Source organism: Paroedura picta, chromosome 3 (assembly GCF_049243985.1).
Source record: "Paroedura picta isolate Pp20150507F chromosome 3, Ppicta_v3.0, whole genome shotgun sequence".
NCBI lineage: Eukaryota > Metazoa > Chordata > Lepidosauria > Squamata > Gekkonidae > Paroedura > Paroedura picta.
In genome coordinates this window covers 130,194,499-130,215,006 of record NC_135371.1, presented here as the reverse complement: position 1 = coordinate 130,215,006, position 20,508 = coordinate 130,194,499, and the positions used below count along the sequence as shown (strand labels likewise).

Sequence of the window (20,508 nt, the reverse complement as noted above, 5' to 3'; positions counted from 1 at the left end):
TTGTATGTCAAGATTTGGATGGATGAGTGCCACAAAGTAGCCATTAAAAAGATGACTGTGCGAAATCTGCAGCCAAGAGAAGCAGATGTCTGCAGCACCTTGATTGGATCCAGAATTGACCCCCCCCCACACACACACTTCCATTGATATGCAAGGAGATATAGAGAGGCAGCAAATATATTGGGAATAATTATATAACTGGGGGATGCAAATGACCTCTTCTCTGTACTATAAACCCTACACCACAGGTTGGATCTAGGGATGCCATCCTCCAGTGGGACCTGCAGATCCTTTGGAATCTCCTTCTGTCAGCAGAGTTACTGCGAAGGATACCACTAGGTCCTAGGTCCTACCAGGCCACCTGTGGGGAAGGGAGGAGTGGGTAAGCTTGTCAGATCCAGGTTAGGAAACAGTGACATCAATGCCAGAGTTTAGCCTTCAAGGCATCCGTTTTCCCCACTGGTGACCTAGGACTCTAGTGGTATCCTTTGCAGTATCTCTGCTGACAGAAGGAATTTCCACTAGCAGAGTGAATCTTCTTTGCCTCCATCTCCAGCTGAAGGCTAGAATGGTCCCTGAAATGCTGTTCCTGGGGACAAGGGACCCACATGGACAGAATGAGGAGGAAGTTGGAGGTTTGCAGAAGGGAGGGGGAATTGGAAAAAACTGCATCGTTTTGTCAGCTGAAATTTTCTACTGGATCCATCCCAGGAATCTGTTAAAAGGCTGCTCTGTAGTTTTTCATTCTCTGAATTCATCCTGCATGTGGTTTGATCTGACCTAGAGACCAGAGCACCAGCTTTTCTCCATATAAGGGCAAATAGAGGGTCATATATTCTGTGTCTCTTTAGGCAAGATTCTAGTCACAAAGTGGGAAAAACCTTTTATTCATAGAGTAGAATGGAAATGAGCCCTTCTGTTCTCTGAGGAACCCGTTCAGAGAAGACTCCTTCTGTGGCTGGAAGATTCTTCCGTGAAGAAGGGCATCTTTGGATATGACCTGACAAGATTTAATGTTTTGATATGTTTGGCCTTCAGTCTGTCTTGAGTTATGCCTATTGGCATAGAATAGTGCCTTTTATGGTATTAATGTATTTTTGGCAGAAGCCATAATTTTATTTTAGGAAGACATACTCTTGCTGTGACAAAATTTGAAATTCCCTGTCTTTTATAGTGGCCTTGACAATATCCCTTGGACTTACTGATGAATAAGGACTGTCAGAGATCAGATGGTGACATTAGTCTTTACACTCTTTTTTCAGAGCCTTTCCTGTCTATGATGCTGGTGGTGACAGAAATTAGTTTTTCACTTGATGTGCAGGTACAATAATAGCTGGCTGTGGGATGTAGGTTGAGGGCATTTTGCTTTGCTTAACAAATGCAGGGTTAGATACAGTACAGTATGTCCATAGTCCTCTCTCTCTTTGAAGAAGGATTTCAGGGCATTTGAGGATGTCATGGGAAGCGGGAGCCAAGAAAGTCATGCTTAGAAACAGATGTTCTTGCATCTGAGAAATGCACTGGATCAAGCTGTACAGTTACTAATTTCAAAGCATACTTTGCTCAAAACTTCTTGTTTAACTCCTCACATATTGCTGCACTTCACTTGTAGAATTCCAGTTTCTTGGATGAAAGCTGGCAGCTTCCGGTAAGAGGTTTGAGTTCTCTTTCGCATTCAGTGAGATTTATTATACTCTCTCTTTATGTCATTTATAGAGAATGCTATCATTAAGGATTTTTACACCTGAAGCAAATAAACATTGGGACCTCTGCTCTGGACTGGTGTCTTGCTTATATTTTTAAAAATCGCTCACATAGGAGGAGGCAGAAAAATATTGTCTTTACTGAACTCGGTCTCCTTAAATAAATGTACATCATAATCATAGTGAATCTGCCCTTGCCTTTTATATAGAGTGATTTTAATTTTCTCCCAATCTATTTATTTAGGTAGTCAGTAGGGTTACAGAAAAGAAAAGGGAAATAAAAAAGGGGAGTTATCCAATATAATTGCATGTTTCCAGGACAGTAATGTAATACAAATGAATGACAGAAAATATTTTACATCCCAAGATTTGATTCCCCCCTGAGTATTTATTGTCATGCTATATGTTAAAAAGTCATTTTTATTTCTTTTCTTATTGCGGTAAGTTTATTTTGAGAACATAAGCAGAGACTTAATTTCAGAGCCAGATAAGGATCCAAATTCTTCCATTTGTTCAATTGCAATGGTTTCTGGGGTTTCAAGACTGTTAGAGCTATGTCATCCACATCGATTTCATTTTGAATACTATATCTTCTACTTTTATTCCCTTAATTCTGCCATCTTGTCTGATCTTTATAGTTAAAAACTCTATTGCTGGTGTATCTCTCCTGGGAACTCATTCCACCAGGTCAGGGTCAGGGCTGAAAAGGCCCTGGCCCTGGCTGAGGCCATTTTTATATCTTTTGGGCTGGGGACCCTGAGCAGGTATTGTTGTGATGATCTCAACAATCTTGGGGAAGTCTAAGGAAAAAGGCAGTCCTGCAGGTTTGCTGGTCCCAGACCATTATGGGCTTTAAATGTTAAGACCAGCATCTTGAACCTGATTCGGTCACCAATCTAGAGCTGGTGCAGCTGAGCAAGTACCGGTGTTATATGTGCTTCATAATTAGTCCCTGACAGGACTTGCGTGGCCACATTTTGAACCACTTGGAGTTTCTGGAGAAGTCTCGAGGACAGCACTATGTAGAGTGAGTTGCAGAAGTCTAGCCTAGCAGTGGCCGTTGCATGGATCACACTGGCTAGGCTTAGCTGTGAGAGGTCCAGTGCAGTCTGACTGGCCTGACACAGACGGAGAAATGCCGAGTGAACTATCTTTGTGAGTTGGGCCTCTTGTTAATTAAGGATTCAGAGTCATGCCCAGACTTTTGCCTTTCTACATGTGTGTCGTTATCTTTTGCTATTCTTTGTTGTTTTTTTTAAAAAAAAAATTTCTTGTGTGCCTGTAGTTGAAAATTAATTTCTGATAGTCCAGCTTGAGTGATTTTAATTTTGTCAAGCCTTCTTTTCTTCACTGATGTCCCCCTACCAAAACAGAAAGAAGAAGTGTATCTTTCCAATATATTTGCTGCCGTGCCTCCATCTGCATCCAGGTCTCTCCCCACTGGCCATTCTCTCTTCCTGTTCTCAGAAAGACAAACACCGAGTTGTATCATCTGAACCCATTGTGTTTAGATATGGTGGGCCTGCAGTTTATACTGGACCTGGCAGTTCTAAACCCATATGATGATGTGGCTTCATCCTGTTAGTTGTCTTGCGGTGTCTTTGAGGTGGATAAATGAATGTTAGGTCCTTTTCCAGCTTTCCTTTAAAAAAGATTAAGTAAATGCCCTAATAATGGAAGCAAAATACCCCATCTTTGCCAAAGTGTAGGAGGATTTCTTCAAGCTTGCTGGAGTCTACATTGATGAATCCTACTTTCCAGGTGTGCCTGACCTATGAAACTGTCCCCTGCAAAGAACTAGGAATGGTGCTCAGGTAAGAGATTCACTCCTCCCTTGCTTTGTGGTCCTTTTAGCTAAAGTCCAGTCTCTTTAAAAAGAGACCTTTGTGGATAAGACCAACAGCAAGAAGCCTTGCTCCATTAATATGGCTTAATGTGTAGAAGTGGGCAGGTGAAGCTTTTCATGGCATGAAGGTAAATAAGTTCACCAGGTATATAACGTCCCATTAAACTTATTTTAAAAGGTAGGACACTTTTCCTTCACACAATCCCCCACCCCTGCCCCTGCTGTTTTTCTCAGAAAATAAATGAACAAAAAAACAAAGCAAAGAAAGCCTGCTAGCTAGTCAGGGCCTAACTACGTGTTTCATTTTCCTTGCATCCTTGTCCAGGTCCTGATGATCAAACATGCACAACCAGTTCTGTGCTTGGCACTCCATTCTCAGGATCATGGGGACCAATTCAGATCAGGACCATGGCGTACAAGGAGAGGGGGTTATGTCTTTTTCCCTGTGCTGTTTTCTTGACCCAAAATGGCCCCAGTGGTTGCTGTTTGAACTGTTGGGGAATCCCATCAGTACCCATGGTTTCCCTAGTGGCGCCCCAGAATAAGTTGACCAGATTGTCCCACTTTTGGAGGGACATCTGGGGGTACCTGGCAAATTGTACTTATGTTGAAATTAAAAAATATATATTACAATACTATTTTTCCATTCTATGCGTTCTATGAAACTTTTTGTTGCTCCATATAGACCACATTTTTAATCAAGAACTGCCCCCCCCCCCGCCCGTCAATGGTGTCCCGCTTTACCAATGTTAAAATCTGGTCACCTTACTCCAGAAGCCATTGCAGGACAGGAAAATGATGGAGAGCAGAAGGCTTAAGATACCTGTCACCACATGTGATGGTCCTGAACTGAATTGCTTCCACACGCCTGTGAATTGTGTTCCAAACATAGAACTCGCACTGTATGGTGAATTACCAGGAGCTGGAAAGAAATTGAGAAATCTAAGAAGTGTATCAGGCCTTCAGACCAGAGTCTCTCCAGTCCAGTACTCTAGCTAAAAGCCTTCAGTTACTGTTTCATTTTTATTTCGTTCTCCTCCTGATATACTTCAAATTAGCAAGGCCATCTTGCCCATCCAAGCATGGAATGGAAATGACCCCTTTTTATCATGCTCAACAACTGGGATTAAGAAGCTATGTGAGGAGATCACTTGCTGTTCTCTTGTGTGAAAGGACCACTCCTGAAGTACCTGCGTGGTATTTTGAAGAGAAATATTAAAACTGCTTTCTAATGTATCTTGTCCAAATGCCCTTCTTTGCTGAACAGTATGGTACCTTGTTCCTCAGGGGGAGCTATCATATTGTTGCTGTTTTCATCTCAGATACTTGGATGGACGGATTTTCATCATAGAGCTGCTTCCACAAAGCCAGGCAGAGGTGGATGAAGTCGTGCTGGTTGGAGACATCATTGATGAGATAAATGGATTTTCACTGAGGAATGCATACAATGGACAGGTATGGAAAGAATCCACCTAAGTGTGGTGAAATCATGAGGAGCCGGAGAGATGGCTGTGCAAAGATGCTGTGGGAACTGTGTTTAGCCTGAAGCACATGATGAAAAACCAAAGATATGGCAGAGATAGAAAGGTTATGGAGGAAGGCGTGGTCTTAAATAGTTTTAATTTTTTCAGTAGTCTAGTGTTGAGAAAATTACACTTTTATTTTAGAATATCAAACAATTAAGTCAATAATATCAGTGATTTCATTGGTTTAGCTTTGCCCCTGTTTATCCACATTTACCTGAAAGGAAGATGGGATGCAAATATTTTTTATTCTTGTGCCTATCTGCAACTTACATGCAAATTTAAGATGGCCTCTTTTGCTTGACAACACATATGGAACAAACCTAGTCTTCCTTTCAGGTAAATAAGGTAAATGTTTTGTTTTTGTATGAGGTTGTGTATCTGCATTGTGAAATTAAATACATTATGGGTGTTGCTTGGCTAACTGTAGGAACTTTCATTAAAAAATTCATCTCACTTTTTCTTCCCCATTGTATATGTTGTGGGAATGTGCAAGATTGGTAATGTGTATAATTCAAGATATGAAGAATGCCCTACAGGGGGCATCAGGTGTATATTTGGCATATTTAGATCAGGAACTTACTGATGTTTTTCTTTGGCTCTTTGGAGATTTCCTGCTCCTTTATTTATTTATTTATTTATTTATTTATTTATTTATTTATTTATTTATTTATTTACTTACTTACTTACTTACTTACTTACTTACTTACTTACTTACTTACTTACCGCCCTCCCCGGAGGCTCAGGGCAGTTTACATAAGAACAAAGAACAATACATAAAAGCACACTTTGAGCACACTTCTTCTCCTTACCTTCACAACAGGCAGACTGAATGAAGACAACAGAACAGTTAGACCGTTCTCTTCTCTTTTTATACAAAATGGTTTCTCTTCACAATAAAATTATTTTATTTTTAAAGTCTTCCCTCCTCTTTGCATATCTAAACTTTGTCAACATATGTGATAGTCAAAAAGTGACAATATTCAGATATTGTGAAGGAGGGGCAAGTGGGAGAATCATTAGAAAATCCTTTTCCAAAATATGATTCCTAGAGGTGTTTGTTGTTGGAAAAGGAGGAAATGAGGAAGAGCCTGCTAGGTGAGTAGCAGCAGATATAACATCTAGTTGACTTTGCTTCTTTCCTGCTCTGCAAGTATTTAAGACTTGGGCATGTCTGGAAGTGATTGTTAAAAGGGAAGTTTGAAGGTCACAGCCTCAATGTGGCAGGGAAATCAATTGTGCTGGGTGGTGCCTGAGAGACTGACACTGTTCCCAGAAACGTCCCCTTCCTTTTCTCTTCTTATTTCACTTGTATTTCCTTGCTTGTCATGTAAGCAGCTTTGGGTTCCCACTGGGGAGAAAAGTGGAATTAAAATAATTAATTAAATTGTTCTCCCTGAGAGAAGAATTACAATGAGGAACAAGCTGGAGAAGGGTGAAACCCCCCACCCGGCTCAGCTTTGAATTGGCATTCTCGAGACATCAAGAACTCTGGGTATATCCTTCCGTAACCATACCTCTTGATGTGTGCTGCCTTCCGGGAGAACAAGAGAGAATGCGTTCTTTCGCACTGGGGTGTATCCATCCATCTGCACACTTTGCAGAGCAGAACTTTACTGCTGCAGCCCACTGAGGCCACTCCCCCCCACTTTGTTTCTAAGGCCAGCAGTTTCTCATCAGAGGGCAGAGTGGTGGTTTGCAGTGAGGACTCAGCAGAAATCCTAGCTTCCTCTTCCAAAAACAGAAATACTGTCAGAGGAGCTGTGTGGCTGGATACTCTCCAGTGTTTGCAAAATATATAATGCAATAAGAACAAATTCCTGAGTAACTCAGTGCTGTTTACCTTTTCTTTTCTGACATGTATGCTCTGCCCCCATAAACAGCAGCATGAACTCAACTCACAACAGAACTGGACTTTAATGTATTGCTTTGAAAGTTTTGCTTTTATCATAAAAGCCAACAGTGAACAGAAGTTAGATCAGGGAGATCGTAGGTGTCGCTGGCTGAGAGTTTGCAGGAGCACATGCAGAGCTTTGGGTCTGATATATACTCTTTAAATAATAATCATTCCTTGCTAGCATTCAAGACCTTCCTTCCCAGTGAACAAAATCTCTCTCTCTTTCTCTTCAGGCTGGAACTGTACTACAGAAGCTAAAGGGCAAGCCATTGAGCTTCCACCTAATTCGGTGGAAGTGGCATGATGGAGGGGTGTACAAACCACTGCTACCCTACCTGAAAGTTCTCAGGGAGAGAATCCCCAACTTCCAACTCCAGCATGAACACACGCACAAAGAACAGACTGGGGGCCCATGCCTGCAAGGGAGCAGGTAGGGGATTCAATAGTGGGAGCAGAGTGATTGCAGGCTCCAGTGTTATGGCTGGTTGGGGTCATAGCTGGAGCTTTGTCTTGTGACTGAGCTGGCAGCTTGCTGGTTCTTGGATTGTTCTTGAGGCTTTTACCTGTAATTGGCAGGTAAACACAGGGCTCATGAGACAAAGCTTCCAACACAAAATCCAAAAATCAGGGCATTGTGCCATCCTGAATACTTCTTATTACCCATCCTGAGCCAACATGGCAGGCTATAAAAAATAAAGTCATTTAGACTCCTTGGGGAGATTTAACATAAAGTCCTACTAGGAATGCATACATTGTTCTCTTCTGTCTCCCAACTACACAAAGAAGGTTGGAGGAGAAAGACATGTGAGTGCATGAAGATTGTTAGGTGAGGGAAGTTATAGCCAAGGTCAAGCCAGTTTAGGGGCACAACCTCCATTATAGTATGTGTATACAGAGAATCTGTCCTTTTTTATTTACTATGGTTTGAATACACACATCTTTATTTGTCTACTATTCCCCCACAATGGATTGGATCTAATAACTCCCTTCAATTTGTGAAGTCTTTCTCTTATAGGAATCTTTCTCCAAAGGAGAAAATCATCATCCTTCAGAGGAAGGAAAACTTTTTTGCCAGAAGAGGTTTTGAATCCTACCCATTATATGTAGAAGTGTGGACCCCACTTCTTTTTTAATCACCTCTTGCATCTGTGTTACAGGGAGAAAACAGTCCTTGAAATGTGCGGGCACCATTCAGAAATAATGTGCTGTGCATATGTATTTTTAACTAGGAGTATCTATGCCAGTGAAGCATCCACTGCCCAGTAGATTGGTTTCCATTACTATAACTGTTCAGAACTATCCAAAAAAGGTCTTGTGTGGAAGTAGATTGCTCTCTTGTGTTGCCAAGGTGCCTGTGCTACACCTTGATGTGTTCATGAATTTGCTTGCCTAATTATCTTGATTCTTCTCTTCTCAGGTTGCTGTATAATCTACGGTACTTAGGGCAAGTCAATGTAGGAAAGGTAAGATGAGTCTAGATAGAGAAGGGAAGTTTCTTTCTTTTCCCGTTGTTATTTATCTGTCATTATTATATCTTTCTGATTCTGCTTTTAGCTTGGAGGAAAAGAAGTGTTAGACCAAGGCATCTCAACAGTTTTAGAAAAATGTTTACCACCACAGGTAAGCTTTTGCTGATGACTTTTCAGTGTTTGGGGACTGGAATATGGGTACAGCTAAAGTGATTAGATGTATCCCTGTTTATTCCCACCATTGGAAATGTTTGGTTTAATCTTCAATGGAGGTGGAAAGGACTGGCAAAGGAGCCCTCCAGTGTCTTCAAGGCAAGGGATTAATTGAGGAAGTTTGCCATTGCCTGCCTCTGTGTAACAGCCTTGGTCTTCCTTCTTGGACTCCCATCCAATCCAATTACTATAATAAAGGGTGACCCTGCTTAGCTTCTGAAACCTGAGGAGACAGGGTTAGCCTGGGCAATTTGGGACAGGGCTTAATCTTCATTACCTATTTCCTAAGTTTAAGATGGCAAAGATGGCAAATTGGTAACCAGTTCCTTGTCACTAATTGGCAGTTCAGATAAACATCTGTATTACGGGCCTGGATGAAATAGGAAACTAGCCTGGATATCAATAATTGATCAGTCTTCCACAGTAAATATATGCCTGCCACCAAGGTGAAGTTGGAAGAGTATAAATGGAGAGGTACCTTTTGCTTGATGCTCAAAAGCCCTCAGGTCAGTCCTTGTATGAATGCCTGTTAGGGCATATATAGAGAAGTCTTCTTCCGGTCAATAGCACAAATGGGTAGACTGTTGTCTGTCCACATAGTGAAGAATCTAGTTGACGCTGGAGAGGGAAGGACAAGCAAGTAAAAAAAATGTATCTTGAATACCTTCCTTCTCTGAGGTAACTAAGAAGCAATATTCTTTGCCCAAATGGAAGAGAGCAAGACAGGAGGAGCTGGAAGGTATAGCTTCAGCAAACACTGACAATTGTCTGAAATAATCACAACAGAAACTGGTTTAACTGAGACAGTAGCATTTTCTTTTTCCCCAGGATCTTGCATTTCAGGATCCTTCTCCCGGATACACAAACCTAAGTACATGTGTCATGTCTATTAGTGAGGCAGGTTATTGTTTCTGTAAACAAGAGGCTGTGGCACTTTTTGGTGAAGGCTTATGGAACGGAAGAACATACTTTGGAGAAACGTGAGCACCTTGCATTGAATGTTTGAGAAGCAAGATATGACAATATTCTAGGTAGAACCACCCACAAGGCCTTTTGGTGTGAAGTGTAATATTTATCAGACATAGAATTAGTTGGGAAGAGCACCTACTTAAGCATCTTATATAGGCTTCTCTGCCACCTGCAGACTCAATGAATTTGGCACAGTTCAAAATACCTGATATATTTCCTGTGATGCAATCACAGCTGACAAACATGACAGACTTGTTTGACTTGCTTAAACCAAAATGGTGGGGTTGTATGTGGAGGACTTGCTGTATGCGGAGGAGTTGCCTCTATGGAAGACTGTCGGGGAACTAGCCCTTGTAAAAAAATTGATAGAGGGCAGTCACAAATCCTTTGCTCACCGATTACCCTTCAAAAGGTATTAAGCTAATTTTCATTGCAAAACACTCCGTGTCACCTCTAGTGACTCTCACTTCAAGCTAGATAGCAGACCAGACGAGCCACTACAAAGATCATTCCCCTCTGGAAAAAAACTGTGGCCTCCTCCCTTTGTCCCAATCTTACCCAGATGGGCAGCCAACAGCTCTCACACTTCTTTTCAGGCCCTTGCTGTGTCTGTCTGTTCTTCAGAGGAACACAATGGCTAGGGATAGAGCATTAGGTGGAAACCCACACTATATATACCCTATTCTTTAACAATGTTATTACAACTCATCTGAAGTGGGAAATTAATGTTTGGTAATCAGCTGTGGTATCCCTGGACGGCTTATTTTAGCAGCTCATTGGCAAGGGCTCACATGCAGCTGTGGTGAGTCCTAGCCTAATTTCCTGGAGGCCTATTTGTACTTGTCCAGGTGAGTGCCGAATTGCAATGCTTCAGTAATACACTGAATGGACACTCAGTTTACACTCAGCTGGCTTGGGTAAGCACAAGATCATGAAGCAGTTTCTGGAACTAAACCTGCCCCATTTGAATGCATACCAAATCATTTTATATTGAGAGGATTAGTGCCATGAAAAACAGTGTACACCAGCATGAACTGACTGACCCAACAACATCCACAGGTCCCCCTCAGACACCCCCTCCATGACCTGAACCAACCTGACCTCCCTAGGGGGTTGTCTAAGTTGGCGTTGTTATATTATTGCTGACTCAAGCCATTGCAGTTCTGTTGATTTATATCCATTGTTGGATGTTGGATTATAGAGCCTCTTGTGGCGCAGAGTGGTAAGGCAGCTGTCTGAAAGCTTTGCCCATGAGGCTGGGAGTTCAATCCCAGCAGCCGGCTCAAGGTCGACTCAGCCTTCCATCCTTCCGAGGTCGGTAAAATGAGTACCCAGCTTGCTGGGGGGTAAACGGTCATGACTGGGGAAGGCACTGGCAAACCACCCCGTATTGAGTCTGCCATGAAAACGCTAGAGGGCATCACCCCAAGGGTCAGACATGACTCGGTGCTTGCACCGGGGATACCTTTACCTTTACCTGGATGTTGGATTGTTGTGGATGTGTTATTTTGTGACTGTTATATGTTCAGACTGTTCCATGTATTACCCCTGTAATATTGTATGTGAACCGCCCTGAGCCATATGGGAGGGCGGTATAGAAATCTAATAAATAAATAAACATGAGGGAAAATGGCAAAGTGAATATCTGAGGTGCAATATCTGTCAAAATAACATAGTTTATAAGCTTGAGTCTCTGACTTGAATTGTTACGATTTCTATCTGTAGCCCCATCAAGTCTGAAGGAGGCAAAATTGAAAGAAAAAAATGCATCAGTAAAATTTTAACATTATTTTTCCAGGAGATTTTATTTGATGTAAAAGAAACAGAAGTCTTTGTACAACAGAAAATTTCTTCAAAGGTGAGGATGTGTTTTGGCTTTGATCCAGGAGTTCTGCCAGCAGACTGTAACTTTCTTTCTGCCCGCATCTCCCTGCAGCCCAAAATGTCCCCAGGATTTTGGGCTGCTGTGAGGCAAGATCATGCTCTGCAGATGGAATCTTTTCACCTGCAAAAATGTTGACCCAAGCCTTCATGCTTCCTGGTTGGACCTGTCACAATTCAATTTGTGAACAACAAAAGAAGGAATAACCCCCCCCCCCCCAATTTGTGTATGGAAGCTAAGAACCTTAAAGATTGAGAAGCAGAATATACTAAATGTTAAAATGCAAATATTTACTACTATTCATGTACACATTCAAAATTGTAAAAACATACATTTTAATTATACAATATTGCACAGATCCAGAACACACAGACACCAATCAGGTGACCAAATTGAAAGGACCAATTTCAATCCCTCTCGGGGTCTTCCTCCTTAAATGCACTAATACAATGTTACAATACAGACTGTAGGGTGATAAAAGAAATTCAAGGAAGAGGCTCCTGCTAGTATAAAATGTCTCAAGGTATATCTTTTAGGAGCCCCACTGTGTAAAATATTTATTTTCCAAAATTCCACCCTTATTGCCCTTTTTTAGCTGGAGAGCATTCTCATACGTCTCACCCATTTTACAGTCAAAACTTCCCATTTGGTTTACTTGCTAATCATTGTCATGTGGAAAAAACTCCCCAATCACCTTCCAGCGCCATTTGAGCGCCCCCCCAGTCCAATTTTTTAAAATTATGATTGTCTTGTAACACAAAATTGTTGCAACACAAACAAGAGGATAAAAAAAACATGGGCTGTTTCATCACTCCATTCCCCCCCTCCCTTACATGAAGACTGTCCATCTCAGTTAGATGAAGAATAGAAAAGTGCCCACCAAACTTGGCAGTGGATTGGGGTTGCCATTTTATTACTTTGGAATTGCGATGTAACATGTTCAGACATATTTTTTTAGTAAGGTTGTGAGGGTAGGTGATGGAAGTGACACTTGGAGGGGCAGGTGGGAACAATGCCTGACTGGGGACAGCCCGAGTTTTCCTGCTTATGCATGGCCCAACCCCAACTTACACATTGATGGATTCTGGTGCAAAAAAAGGAAATGCACCAGGGCCTGGGGCTGTCCTGGCCTGGGCCCAAATCTGTCAGGAAGTGGGAATTAGCCGTCTGTGCAAACAGGTGGTGATTGTGGCCAAATCCATCTTGCAGAAGAGGTCCCTCTGAGGCAGCTTAGAATAACTGTGTGTTCCATTTCAGAGTGGGGATTCAAATCTGCCTCTCCAGGACCCTTGTCTAATCACTACACCCCAGTGGCTCTCAATATGTTCAACATTGATAAGGAAACACCAGTTTTTGTGTGGCAGGGATGGTATTGTATTTACAAGCTAAACTCCTTCTGTAATGGTATCCTAATACACACATGCATATGTTTAGCTGCTTTTTATTTAAACAATTTTATCATCAGCAGGTTTTGTTCCACTACCCTTATACAGACATCTCCTGCGTGGGACAGCGTCTGGATGGCAAGAATCTCTTTGCCTTCTGTATTGTGTAAGTTGAAAAGATGCAGACACAACAACTTTATACATACACCTACTTCCCAGTACTGCTGTAAATTACATAAAAGCAGTACGTAGGATAGACTTGATTTCAGGGGTTAAGCACCTTTAATTTTTCTGCCAAGTGACCACAACCCTGTTTTTTATACTGGTTACATTACGGGAAAAGATGTACAGCTCAAGTCATACCTTGATTCCCAGGTGACTTTGATTCTATAAAATGACCCATTACCACATATTTTCCCTTTGATAGCCAATAAAGCCCAGTTTAGCAGTGCCCATTAGACTCAAATGTTGTGATATTTCAGACCCAGACGGCTATCTACTTGAATTTACTGTTTAGCAGAGTAACTAACATACAATCTATCCTGGAGGCCTACTCAGTAGTGTTAATCAAGTTAACATTCCTTTCCAGTGGGTTAAGATTTAATGTCACTCAGAGATGGACAGGACACATCAAGAACTACAGCTCAATAGCCACATCCAGCGTTAACTATAAAGGGTGTCATCTGTATTTCATTTTAGTGTTTCACCAGAGGTTCCGGATCACAGTAGCTTTGACTGTCTTGTGTTTCAATCAAATTCTGAAGAGGAAACTGAAGAAATTGTTAGAAGAATTGGTAAGGATATGTATGCTTTGGGCATCTTGTGGTCAAGTCAGTTCTATATAACCTATCAGTTGAATAAAAGCCCAGTTACACTGACCTCTTGAGATGAACACATTCACTTTGTGTTTCTTAAGATTTAGAAGCAGGGGTGTGGGAACTTAATCAAGGGAACAATATCAAAACAATGCAGCATCCCAATGTAATCTTGCTGTACTAGTTACACTTAAAAGTTTTCCAAACTGCATTTATTGCACTTAATGAGTTGAAGGGTTGATGTCAATGAACAAAAATATTCCAAGCCCATAGCCCAAGAGGCTGACCCTGCCATTCTTTAGGCATATTTCCTATGTAGCCAAGTGTGTAACTCCTCCATGGATACAGTAATCAGCACTGCCAAGTTGAAACGTTAGCAAAATTCATACTTAAGAGTAATGAGCTTTTGTTTCTTTAGCTGTTGGATTTAAACACACTGAATGGTTTGTGTGATGGAGATGCGATGGCTTTGCTTCTGGCAGTGACCTACTTTTTGGAACCTCACTGCTTTGAATAAAACCCTGCAAACATGCTCTTGGGATTAAGGCACTACTTGAAGATGATTAGAACTCTGCACTGAAAGTATTATTTTGAATATATCCTTTATTGTTTTTGATCTTTTAATGTCTTTTCACATTTACACTCTTTTCAAAATGAACTTGGAATAAATTAAGATGAACCCATCTAGTTGTACACCTTTTTTTTTTACTGTGTACAAGAGTTTCTGAAAATAAGAGTTCAAAATATAATACATCTAAATCAGAGCTCTTGAAGCAATAAAAACAACACACTGAATGATCAAACCAATTTGGAATATATACATGACTGTATACATGATTTGAAGACATGTCTCCTATGGGCGGGGGGTCTGGCCTTCAGTTTGCAGTTTAAAATTTCAACTAGCCACTGTTGTGATCCACCTCAATTAGGTTTAGAACAGGTTTTACAATAAAATTATTGCTCAGTAAGTTTTCTAGGCTAATCAGCAGTCCTCAATATCTATTTATCCAGTGTAAACCACAGTGACTGGAAGTTAACGTGCTATGGTTAACCTATACACCAAATAAGGGGACAAGTCTAACCTGGTTTGTTTAAAAGATCAAAGCCAAGAAGATAACAAGGCTGTTTCCACCACATCAATGACAGGACTCAAGTGAATGTAAAACATTTAATTTAAAAATGTTGACACTACAATATATAAAATAGCTATTATAAATGCACATAGTGTATTCTATAGCTGCCAGGTTCACGTTTTTAGGAAACTGTAAGTTATACTGTGGTTAAGACTTGTAGTTTCACCCTCCTCAAATCCACACTCTATCACAGTGATGTATGGTCAGACTTAACAGCCCCAATTGTTAAACACTTGGATCAAGTTATAACCAGTTTTATTGCAAAAAGAACCCTGTACACATTTATATCAATTCTAGTACCTTACAATTTTAGCTACCCAACAAGTCATTAACATACAGAAACATGCATGAAAAGCCAGAAAGATCACCCATCCCTTCTGCATATTAGCAACTTGTCACTACTGAGCAACAAAGGCTCACATCACTGAGTTTTATGTGAACAGTCACTTTCAGCATTCATCCTGAGTGAAAGATGGAATGACTTAAGTACAAATGTAACATATTATAAACAATTTCATCATACAAAAAAAATCACAAATCAAAACCAAAGTATTTTACAGAATTTACTACAAAACACCATAAAAACTGGCTCCTTTTAAGCTCTCTCTCCCCGTATCCTACGAGCCAACTGGATGTCTTTGGGCATGATGGTAACTCTCTTAGCATGGATGGCACACAGGTTTGTGTCTTCAAAGAGACCCACCAGGTATGCTTCACTAGCCTCCTATTTGAAGACAAAAGAGACAAGGTTAAAAGCCATGGACCAAAAGGTACATGTTGTTCCCTTCTGCCCTTCCAGGATCCAGTGTACACAACAGGAAATGTCTATCACAACTATACCTGCAGAGCGCCAATAGCTGCACTCTGGAACCTCAAGTCCGTCTTGAAGTCTTGAGCAATCTCCCTTACAAGCCTCTGGAATGGAAGCTTGCGGATCAGAAGTTCTGTGGATTTTTGGTAACGACGAATCTCACGCAGTGCCACGGTACCAGGCCTGGAGAAATAGCAAACAATCAAAAAATCCTTCCATTTCTGCCAGTCTTTAAACCCATGCTCCTCTTTTTGCTGCAGCAGCCTTTAGCAGGCAGCCATTTTAATGAGTCACTTTTAAATATCTCCGCATCTCCTACCTATTTTTTTTTTACCTGTAGCGATGAGGTTTCTTGACGCCGCCGGTAGAGGGAGCACTTTTCCTTGCTGCTTTGGTAGCCAGCTGTTTACGTGGAGCTTTGCCACCAGTGGATTTACGGGCAGTCTGCTTAGTACGGGCCATTTCCCCTTACGTGTCTAGAACCGGAAAACTGAACAAAAAACATGCAACGTGTCAGTACAACCGCCATCCCGTCTGCCCTGCTGCACTCATCTTCTGAAAGATCCGCAACCATCGAGCCCATCCGCTGCCTCCCCCCCCCCCCCGGCCAGGCAAGCAGCCAATCAATGACGTCCCACTGGCAAACGAACGCGTGACGCCCACGCGCAATAGTAAATACTCAGCCAGATTTCTCTCTCTCTCTCTCTCTCTCTCGGCCTCCCCCCCCCCCACCCCCGGCTCTCCCCCGTGCGGGGCAATTAAGCCACGAAACGCACCGCCGTCAGCCCCTTTCCCCGCACAGTTCGGGGCCGGCGAGACAGCGACCCTTACTCACAAGGAGCACCCCCGTGGGCAAGGGGAGATGTCCACACGCTTCCTCCTTCCCCCCCTCCTCCGCTTTAGACTCACCGCTCCCGCGAATAAAACCCCGGAATACACTTCCGCGCCGAGCGCAACGCACAAGCAGCTCCGCAGTCAACGAACCTGTAACTGTTCCCTCCCGATCGCGGGGGACACGGCTTTTATACAGGGAGGAGGCCCGTGACGTCATGACCTCACAATACAGAGACGCAGCGTGCGGAGCCATTGGCGTCTGCCTCCGCCGGCGCCGTGACGCTAACATACACAAAGGCCGTTTTTCAGGATCTCAACAATGATTGGCTGAAGCTCGACACCCTATTGGTTGTTAAAGTAGCGTGCGGATTGGCTGCCGTGAACCACAGCAAGCCAATTAGAATTGTGGCCGAGACTACGGCTCTGATTGGACATCAGAAAGCATAGTTTGGATCCTACTTTTTGTTGCAAAGCTCCACAATGGAAAGTCAATGGGAAAGAAAGCAGTGTGTTTTGAGAGTCCCAGGCCCAATGGAGAGAGCAACTGGGAGAAAAAAAAAAGAGCTGATCAAGATGCTTCCACTGGAAAGGCAACATGAGTATTAAGATTATAATTGTAACACATTTTCATCTACTTCTACCAGAATATATCAAATGTTATACATTTGTTTCTCCATAATTACGTCTAATAAATATTTATTAAACAGTTTTGCACAACTGTCATTTTAGATATTTAATATTTAATAGCATCACTACAGATACACTAAGATAACCAAACTGATTTTTTTACCAAAATATAGAAAGCATTTCTGCTTAAATAAAATGGATATAAAATTATTTTACAAGAAATACCAAGAATCCACTGTACATACCAGGCTGAGAGTGGCCAGTCATGTATAATTTTTAAAATCCTGAGTGTCATATTTGTGATTTAAAAAGCATAACAATCTGTTATGTGTATATATGTAAATGCGTATGTGTATGTGTGCGTGTACATACTGTCTACTGAACATGTCTACTGAATAGGGCTTACTCCCAGAAAAGTGTTTTCAGGGATCTTCTACAAAAGTTACTCCATCATGAAAATTAATAAATTGATGACAGAGTTAGTCCAAATTAAACAAAATTGTTATGTTTAAGTGTTCTTATTGTTTAATTCCAATATCACTGGAACTTCAGAGTCACATCAGTAAAGCAGAAAGGGTTTGGTGGCAAGCCTGAGACTGGATATGTATTTACTGACTTTGGCATTTATCGTCAACTGTGGAAACATGTGAAAGAATCAATGTTTTCCACAGTCTCATCCTGTGTTTTTCAGTTACATCCTGTGCACAGTCAAGTTACAATTAAGACTGCTATCAATGGGGCAGTCTGTACAGGGCAGTAAAATAATGTCATTCCCCCTGTCTGTTTGTCTGGTTCAGGGGCGAGAAACTCTACGGCCAATTAGGAAGAGGATTCAGTACAAAAGGACATACTGTATACTTTACTAAGTCCTGTTTCCAGTGGACTATGGAATGTTATATTGAAAAAGGTTACTAAAATGGTTACATGTGGTATGAAGTAATATCAGATGGATCTTGTTATATTTCTAAAGAAATGTAACAAAGCACTCCTAATTTTAAATCATACACATTCTGAAAGCTAGTTTAGTATAGTGGTTAAAGAGTTTAGGATCTGGGAGACCTAAAGTTAATTTCCTATTCTGCTTGAAACTTGATAAGTTACCTTGAGCCAGTCACACTCTCAGCCTAGCCAACTCCACAAGATTGTTGTGAGGACTAAACAGAGGAGACAGGAGACAAATATGCATTGTCCTTGGAGCAAAAGTGGATAGAAATGTAGCAAATAAAATAAATTTGAGAGTACTATAATGGAATCCCTTAAGGACAATGAAGTATCTCAGGATGCAGCACTGCAATGCCCTTTTCAAATAATGGATTAGCAACTTTAATTGCACTCCACAAATTACTTTTTTACAAGTCATATTTTAATATTCCCTTTTCCCTCAATATACTTATTTGGTTAACCAGTAGACAATTCAGTCATATGCTCTCAAGCCTAACCTACTTGACAGGATTGTCATCATGACAATAAAAATGGAAACGGTAAGCTACATTGGGTATCTATGGGGGAAGTGGGCTGGAACATTTATTGTTTCGAACATTTGTAAACCACACATTCATGAAGATACTCATAAAACAAATGGTAAAAAATACAACAAAATAAAATAAAAACACAGATACAGTAAACATGAGATCCCCCCCCAATTGGGAATTAGAATGTAAAACAATTTCCTCATGGCTGCTGCACTGAATTAACATCTAAGCAGAGAAATGGGGACTTCCATCCTGCAAGAGTTATGCTGGGCTCTTAGTCACTCCTCTTTTTCTCTGACTATAAGAACATTGTTATTAGACTAAAAGTGTTCTGTCATTCCTTCCACACAAAACAAGACCCTATATCCTGATGCAAAAAGCACCAGATTGTGATCATATCTCCCAGTAACGAACACAAGGGAATCCCAGTTCCTGCTTCAGTAATACAACAAAGGTACAGACAGCATTCAGCCCTTACAGAGAGTAGGTTTCTCACAACTGGTGCAGAGCTAGTCTGTTCCAGATGTCCTAACATTCCTGTAAAGTTGGTTTGGAGCTCCAAACCCACAAGCACTGTTGATTAGGAGAAGCAGAATAAAATTTCTTCCATGTTTAAAATTAAATAAAAAAACTGTTTAAAGGACTTAATATGATGTTATTTAGCACCATACGATGAAAGGCTTCAGTTGGCCATTTCAACACTTTACACACTACTGAAGGGGCAGGGCATTTTTCTCCAGGCCTGCCAGCAACCGTAGTCTGGGTTGTTACACACAATGTCACTGTGTACTTGCAGCACTTCTGCTTGTACAGGTACAGGAGATGGATAGGACTAGGCTCTACCTCTGCTATATCCAAACACAGCAATGACAGAATATGCTATTCCCTCTGTAAACTCCATTACACTAACATACATAACCACCTATTAGTAGACACATTGGATCTAAAAACGTACTGTAAATGTATTTACATTAGGGAGTGGCGGGCTATAAATCTAATAATAATAATAATTATTATTATTATGTATAGTCTACCTTTTTCATTGAACTCGTTAATAAAAACAAGGGAGGAAAGCCCTGGAAGGCAAATAAACAGTAATAGCCCAATCCTACATGTGTTTACTTAAAAGTAAATTCCACAAAGTTGAATGGGGTTTATTCCTGGGTAAACATGGATCATGGTAGTAGAGACTATAATGTCCAGTATATAGGTCAGGAGAACTCGTATTCCCATACACTTTGGCTGCCTTGCCCCACAGGTAACACAATACAAACCATGAGCAAAATGCACATTTTGTTGATGCAACATACTTTATGGGAAGCTACTGGCAACTGCAGACTGGGATTACTCAGTAAAAAACCAAACCAAACAAAACACAATGTTGTCATGCTGTAAATAACACCAAAAAAACGATTCCATCTAACAGACCACCCCTGGCCTTCCAACTACCTTTTAAAAATCAACTGAGTCGTCAGCAAGAATCATACAAGCATTTACCATTTCTTGCTATATACAGATCTAATTTAGCCTTTTTTAAAAAAGCACAAACCGCTAAAGCTACAAATCTACGGGAGTTCACTAGGAAGTAAGCCTTGCTGAATTTAGTGGCACTTACTTCCGAGCAAGTATCATTAGGGTCGGGCAGTGACAGTTTACGTGAAAACGTTGGTTTACACGGGTAGTGGCTTCCATTGCCGCGCTCCTCCTCAAACCTCTCGGTCTCAAACCACAGACGAGCTGCTCGAAACTACAATTCCTAGTAACCCCTCGACAGCGTTGCACAATCCGGGACCACGAGCGCAGAGGATCCCTGGAAGTTGTAGTTTACGGAGCCGGAAACCCAATAGAAGAAAATGGGGACTTTCCGCCATCACCGGGACTACAAGCCCCAGCATGCTTTGGGTAACCCGGGGCGGTAATGGCGGCGGC

The 20,508-nt window shown here is 41.4% G+C and overlaps 2 protein-coding genes and 1 long non-coding RNA gene across 8 annotated transcripts in view; 1 reads left to right on the top strand and 2 right to left on the bottom strand.

Annotated features, from left to right (window-relative positions):
• Positions 1 to 14,550, top strand: part of LOC143832822 (uncharacterized) — a 24,006-nt gene extending 9,456 nt beyond the window's left edge. The window contains exons 6-16 of one of the 5 annotated variants that reach the window (XM_077327807.1): positions 1,263 to 1,321; positions 1,613 to 1,648; positions 3,465 to 3,517; positions 4,872 to 5,004; positions 7,203 to 7,399; positions 8,387 to 8,432; positions 8,524 to 8,589; positions 11,419 to 11,478; positions 12,996 to 13,053; positions 13,587 to 13,681; positions 14,121 to 14,550. In XM_077327807.1, coding sequence (XP_077183922.1) covers positions 1,263 to 1,321; positions 1,613 to 1,648; positions 3,465 to 3,517; positions 4,872 to 5,004; positions 7,203 to 7,399; positions 8,387 to 8,432; positions 8,524 to 8,589; positions 11,419 to 11,478; positions 12,996 to 13,053; positions 13,587 to 13,681; positions 14,121 to 14,219 — 902 coding nt within the window. In that variant the 3' untranslated portion in view covers positions 14,220 to 14,550. Of the gene's footprint in view, positions 1 to 1,262; positions 1,322 to 1,612; positions 1,649 to 3,464; positions 3,518 to 4,871; positions 5,005 to 7,202; positions 7,400 to 8,386; positions 8,433 to 8,523; positions 8,590 to 11,418; positions 11,479 to 12,967; positions 13,555 to 13,586 lie in introns of those variants that run through there. The other 4 variants (XM_077327808.1, XM_077327806.1, XM_077327805.1 and 1 more) reach the window with 4 other exon arrangements.
• On the bottom strand, positions 5,153 to 20,508 carry LOC143832825 (uncharacterized). Of its 2 annotated transcripts, XR_013229414.1 has the most exons (4): positions 20,195 to 20,508; positions 9,130 to 9,269; positions 7,305 to 7,532; positions 5,153 to 6,423 (listed from the first exon to the last, which is right to left on the bottom strand). It is a non-coding gene; the product is annotated as an uncharacterized LOC143832825 (long non-coding RNA). The 2 variants fall into 2 exon arrangements; XR_013229413.1 differs by lacking the exon at positions 5,153 to 6,423 and having other exon boundaries at positions 6,974 to 7,532.
• Positions 14,857 to 16,759, bottom strand: H3-3B (H3.3 histone B). Its single transcript, XM_077327813.1, has 4 exons — positions 16,556 to 16,759; positions 15,981 to 16,136; positions 15,676 to 15,829; positions 14,857 to 15,559 (listed from the first exon to the last, which is right to left on the bottom strand). The coding sequence occupies exons 2-4, from the start codon at positions 16,106 to 16,108 to the stop codon at positions 15,431 to 15,433; spliced, it is 411 nt and encodes a 136-aa protein (XP_077183928.1). The 5' UTR covers positions 16,109 to 16,136; positions 16,556 to 16,759; the 3' UTR covers positions 14,857 to 15,430.

Bases quoted from the DNA above. Each gene is read 5' to 3' on its own strand.
- H3-3B (XM_077327813.1), bottom strand. From the start codon at position 16,108: ATGGCCCGTACTAAGCAGACTGCCCGTAAATCCACTGGTGGCAAAGCT. The intron at 15,830-15,980 runs GTAAAAAAAAAA...CTATTTCTCCAG, and splicing joins AAGAAACCTCATCGCTACAG to GCCTGGTACCGTGGCACTGC. The intron at 15,560-15,675 runs GTATAGTTGTGA...GTCTTCAAATAG, and splicing joins CAGCTATTGGCGCTCTGCAG to GAGGCTAGTGAAGCATACCT.